Source organism: Gymnoscopelus braueri (genome assembly GCF_963280865.1).
Source record: "Gymnoscopelus braueri genome assembly, chromosome: 12".
Taxonomy (NCBI): Eukaryota; Metazoa; Chordata; class Actinopteri; order Myctophiformes; family Myctophidae; genus Gymnoscopelus; species Gymnoscopelus braueri.
Window position 1 is genome coordinate 33196554 of NC_137614.1, and position 6242 is coordinate 33202795.

Here is a 6242-nt window from a genome sequence, read left to right on the forward strand (position 1 = left end):
AATGAAACCTCAATGTAGGCTACACACAGTCATAGCGAAACCTCAATGTAGGCTACTCACAGTCATAACGAAACCTCAATGTAGGCTACACACAGTCATAACGAAACCTCAATGTAGGCTACTCACAGTCATAACGAAAGCTCAATGTAGGCTACACACAGTCATAACAAAACCTCAATGTAGGCTACACACAGTCATAACGAAACCTCAATGTAGGCTACTCACAGTCATAACAACCTCAATGTAGGCTACGCACAGTCATAACGAAACCTCAATGTAGGCTACTCACAGTCATAACGAAAGCTCAATGTAGGCTACACACAGTCATAACGAAACCTCAATGTAGGCTACACACAGTCATAACGAAACCTCAATGTAGGCTACACATAGTCATTAGGCTACACACAGTCATAATGAAACCTCAATGTAGGCTACACACAGTCATTAGGCTACACACAGTCAGTTTTTTTTTTACTGTATAAAGATCCTTTTGAAGAGATATTATGACTTTTTACAAACAAGAGTTCAAAGTGTAGTTATAATTACCAGTGCTGTTTATACATTCTCTGTTGCTCTGGCGTCTGTTTTTATGTACAGTAGGCTATATCAGTGGTTCTCAAATGTCAAGGACCCACAAATTAATATGTATTTGGCCGTTGATCCCACCTGAAAACATTTTGTGCCAGGGACACTCATACATGATTTGTAGTAGTAGAAAATAGCAACACGTTGTGGACTTGTAGATTGGCTATTTTCAAATAGCCAATGTATATAGGGTTAAAGTGGTTAAACAGATTTTGATGCAATGTTATCTGATTTAGCTGGGGACCCCCTGGAACCCCCTCGTTGAGAACCACTGGACTATATAGCAGTAAGCTCAAAAAGCTTTACAGATTTACAACCTACTTTGTCACAGACAAAAATAACACAAGTGTAACTGATTCAGTTACAGCATTTTCGTCGTCGTTGCAACAAGGTGTAAATTAGCCACTTACGGTAAAATAACACATTTTCAACTGAATCAGTTACAGTATTTTTGTCCTTGTTGCGACAAGTGGTAAATTGCCCCCTTAAGGTGTTTTTGTCTGCTTCAGACACAGCAGTCCTCTGACATGTAGAATTATATATCTCTCTCTCTCTCTCTCTGTCTGTCTGCCTTCTTCATTCCTTCCCTGTCAACCTTCTACTGTACGTCCTGCCCTGCCTTCAAGCAAGCAACGCGTCCTCTGGCAACATGAGTTAAGACCGCAGTGCCCGAGAGACGCTGCAATGAAGAAGAGGAGGGGAGGGGAGGGGAGGGGGGAACAGTTTGCCAGGGATAGCAGAGATTTACGCAGCAAAAATCCTCATGCTCGTGCTCATTTAAGATGCAATCCGTTACTGTTATGTCCTAGCTGGGATTCCAACCCAGGTCTCCCGCTTAAGATACCAGATTTCCACTGCTCATCCAAGAAAGCAATCCTCACTTTGGCCAAGGGAGATATTGTGCTCATGAGCTTCAGGCAGGGCTACGTGTAAACCATCAGGAGACCTACCCGACACGGCGACACCAGGGTCTACATTTCTCGATGGAAGAGTCCGGAAACCGCCTCCAAATACTGTAGATGTAATAGTTACAATACGAATATTGTATTGCACGGCACGCCACTATAGTATAAGATGGTTACACCCCACACATTTGTATAATCTCTGAGTTACAAATGGAAAAATGAACACTGAGGATTTTTACTGTGTAGACTACCCTCCTTTGATAGAAAAGACACTTGTTCAGGCTATCGTCAGTGGACGTGTCTCCGCACTGGACTGCTGTCTCTTTTGATTGGACGCTAGTGGATTTTGTTCACAGAAGCACTACAGTAAAGTGTTATCTTATTCTTCTCCATCAGTTTTACAGCTTCTAGTTCAGAAAAAGGCTTCGATCGTGGTATCAATATTATGGACTTCTTTCATCTCCAAGGCCAAGCACAAGGAGCAGTGATTCACACACTAGAACTATGGTTTCTATTCATCTCCATTTTTTTGCGTTTTCCTCTGAGCTCACTTAATTTCACACGATTTGTGTGTTGTTTGCACTATTATTGAAATGCTGCTCAAGTAACAGCTGCAAATATCCATACTGTACTTCTCTTCAGTGTGTACACACACACACACACACACACACACACACACACACACACACACACACACACACACACACACACACACACACACACACACACACACACACACACACGCACACACACACACACGTTGAATGGCTACACAGTGAAATACACAGTGTTCATTTAACTCTGAGACTTTAAAGATTGACCCTAATGGACCTGTCGCGTCCATTGGGGTCAACTTTTATACTGTCAGAGTTAAATGAACACTGAGTATTTGACTGTGTATGAATGTGAAGCATGTATGAAACTCTTTATGGTTTGTGTGCAGATGGAAAATTCACTGGAGTCCCTGTTATGTTGCTAATGGTTTCAGTGTAAGAATCGCTATGACAACATGCAGTAAACAATCTCCATACAGTATGTGGCAGATTTTGTGTGCGAGCTGTTTTGAAAAGAATTCTGAATAAATATAGTTTCATGAATGCAAGAAAACAACAACAAAAAACAAAGCATCATCCATAAGAAAAGTGTTCTACCTCTCCTGTCTCCAGTGGTGGAAGAAGTACTTTTTACTCAATAGTAGCAATACCACAAGGTTGAAATACTCTGTTACAAGTAAAAGGCCTGTATTCAAAACTTGAGTAAAAGTACAAAACTGTCAAAATATACTTAACGTACCAAAGTAAAAGTGAAACAAACCGGATCTGCAAGCTTCGAATAGCCGAAGTATAAATAGGGCATAATTGTCTCCGCCAGGCCGAATGCATGGCGAGAGAGTATGTTTTGCACCTTGTCCGTCCGTCCTTCCGTGTGTGCGTTTGTCATTCTGTGTGTGTACAGCTAATCTCCGGCACCATTGGCTTGATCGCAGCGAAACTGTGTACACACACTCCCTGGATGCCAGAGCAGAACCTCTGCCCCAAATCTTTCACATGGGCCTGTTATAGTGCCACCAGGAGGCCGACTTTGGTAAAAACACATTTCTTCACAGTACTCCTACAGATTTTGTCCAAACATCACGCAATTCGGTACACAGTATCTCTATAGTCATGTGATCAAGACAGATCTTTCCTATTCCATCCTGATTGGCTAAGATTGACATCTAAAGTTTGCAGGAGTGACAAGTTTTGAACAAAATGCTGTGAATCATGAGCGCAGCGTCCGATTGTGGTGAAACTTTGCACGCACATTCACACTAGTTGAGGAACAAATGCCACCCTTTTAACATTGCCCTATTATAGCGCCACCAGGAGGCCGATTTTAGCACAATTTATTTTTATATTACTCCCACTAATTTTGTCCAAACATGCAAATCGGTACACATTATCTCTATAGTCAAGTTATCAAGATGGACCCGTCCGATTTTTCATATTCCTTCCTGATTGGCGAAATCCGAACATTGCTGGCCCACAATAACCTACCTGACCTGGCGGAGACCTTTGCGCCGAGGAGCACTTTTTCCAGTTGGTTATTTGTGTTAATAATCTAAATGTGCAAAGTAACTAATAACCAAAGCTGTCAAATAATTGTAGTAGGGTAAAAAGTACAATATTTGCCTCTGAGATGTAGCGGAGTAGAACTGTAAGGTATTAAAATATGGAAATATTCAAGTACCTCAAAATTGTACTTAAGTACAGTAGGCTACATGAGTAAATATACTTCATTACATCCCACCACAGCTTGTCTCGTCTCCTCTTCTATCCATCACACGTTCTGTAAACCGAGGGGCACAGTTGACACAGATAGTGATTTATTAAGAGTCAGAGGGAGACAGCTGTTCTTTAATGATTTCTTTCTCCCCCTCTCTCTTAATCTCTCTATCTCTCTCCAATCGCTCCTCCTCCCTTCCTTCACGATCCTAAACCATCCTGGTGCACTGTCAAATCCTGAGTATTACTTCAAAGCTGCAATCATCCATACGTTTTATGCCTTATCCGGATTTGAGCCCAGGTCTCCCGCCTGAGAGACCAAAATTCTATCACTCTTCCAAGATGAAATCTCCGCTTGACCACGGGAGATACGGCACTTAGGAGCTTCAGGCAGTACTACTTGTCGACCAGTAGGTGTCCTACCTGGAAGAGTAGGGAGACCACCTCCAACCACTGCAGATGTGCTAGTCACAGTATATTGTATTAATATACTGTATTCTACCATACAGATTGATTAGAATAATGTTTTATTCATTCAAATAAGTTCCAGATTGCCGATTTAACACTATGGATTTTACTGTGTGTGTGGCTGTGGCCTTGGGGTACTTCTGATCCCCTCTCCCTTCCCTTCTCCTCCTCTTCACCGCTCTGTCACCCCTCTCTCCTCCCTTCTTTTTATTTTCACTTCCCGTCGGCCTTCTTTTGTTCCCTCTCTCCCTGGCACTCCCCTCCTCTATCTCTACCTGTCGCTCTGCACCTTCCCCTCCCTTCTTTCTCACTACCAGCCTGTTTTTAGCCACGTTCATCGTTTTTTTTTTATTGTTATGATTGCTGTGCGTTCCTCCTCCATGGCCTGCAGGAAGAAGAGTGCAGCGTTAGTACATGTCAGCAAGCAGCAGGTATGCAATGTGGACTCTAAAACATTTACTGACTGACCTGACTTCCCACTGCCAAGCTAAAGTACTGTACATGAGCAACAAAAACAAAATAATAAGAAGAAAAGATTTACATCAGCGATTACCGGCCAACTGGTGGGCCATGAGGGTATTGCAAGTGGGCCCCCCAATAATTGGCAAAACACAAAGATTGTAATGATAATGTCTATATATTAAAGTAAAAGTATTTATAGTATTGTTAAAAAAAGTATACTACATTGATTCCAGTGATCCAAGCCAGAACACAATTGATTGCTTGTTCATTAAAATAAACGTGCTCTGAACATGCTTGTGGCCCACCCATCTGAGGGTTGGCCACAAACGCTTTTAAGATTTTCAAGTGGGCCCTGATCCAGAAAGGGCTGGAAACCGCCTGAAGCTCATATCACATGTATTATAAACCCATCACCCAAGGCCTTTTATTTCTTGTGGATTAGTTAATTAATAGTAATTAAAGAGGAAGTCCTCGATAAGTTAGTGCCGACAGACAACTCCCAGGCTTTTCAGAGCACGGTTTCCCTCTTGTGCGTATCTCTCAGCACTGCTGGGTACGTGGTAAAACCCTCGGTGTTAGTTTATCCATTTGTAACTGCAACAGTGTACACATCTACACTGTTGGACCCGTAAGGGTCCATTTGGTTACACTTACACACTGCCAGAGTTAAACAAACACTGAGGATTTTACTGGGTACAGTGCTGGCCCGAGGTAACCTGTTTTTCCACATAGGCCTTTTCATGTTTGATTAGAGAGTAATTAGGTGGATAAAATGCCAGGCAGCGATGGCAGGGACACTGAGCTCTGCAGCATGCCTTAGCCGCTACTCTCTGTCTCCCAAATCTCATCTTGTACGCAGACGCTTCCACTGTAGAATGTTAACCACTTATACCCTCTGTTCTTAGGAAAACGGACCTGAGTGAGTTGCAACTGTACTTGGACTGCTTTTTTCCATCTACATCAAATATCTTTGCCAAAGATAGCTGATCTGCAAGCTCACAATGCGTCACAATGCGACGTGTTGTAGATCTGCTATTTTTTGGCTAATGTTCCACCCAGAATATGGATGCTCGGGTTCAAGTGGTTAATGGTGGTTAAAATTGTTAATTTAACTCAGAGAGTCTACAAATGCAACCAAACGGACCCGTAGTGGTCCATTTGATTACATATGTATACTTTCAGAGTTACAAAAAAGTACATTTGATTTAATGTTGCTTTGTCAAACACACAGACACACACGCACACGCACACACACACACACACACACACACACACACACCCCCACACACACACACACACACACACACACACACACACACAGGGCACATGCACGTGGTCGGCCGCTCGCTCACACGAATATTTTGCATTCATGCATGCATGCCCACATTCGTCACTTCCGCACACACATGCCTCTCTGCAGTTTTTGCACATGCACAGACATTCTCCCAATGTATCTCTCACATTCCTGCAGCTGAAGCGCACGCACGCACGCACACACGCACGCACACACGCACGCACACACACATATATATAATGCCACATAACACTTTTTAGCACA

At 42.7% G+C, this 6242-nt stretch overlaps 1 protein-coding gene across 1 annotated transcript in view; it reads left to right on the top strand.

Moving 5' to 3' along the window:
* The window catches only part of ano11 (anoctamin 11), a gene marked incomplete at both ends in the record, with an annotated part of 35986 nt that extends 34468 nt beyond the window's left edge, over nucleotides 1-1518 (top strand). The window contains 2 exons of the mRNA XM_080443923.1: nucleotides 1095-1114; nucleotides 1395-1518. Coding sequence (XP_080300049.1) covers nucleotides 1095-1114; nucleotides 1395-1518 — 144 coding nt within the window. The remainder of the gene's footprint in view (nucleotides 1-1094; nucleotides 1115-1394) is intronic.
* Between the last annotated feature and the right edge of the window lie 4724 nt (nucleotides 1519-6242).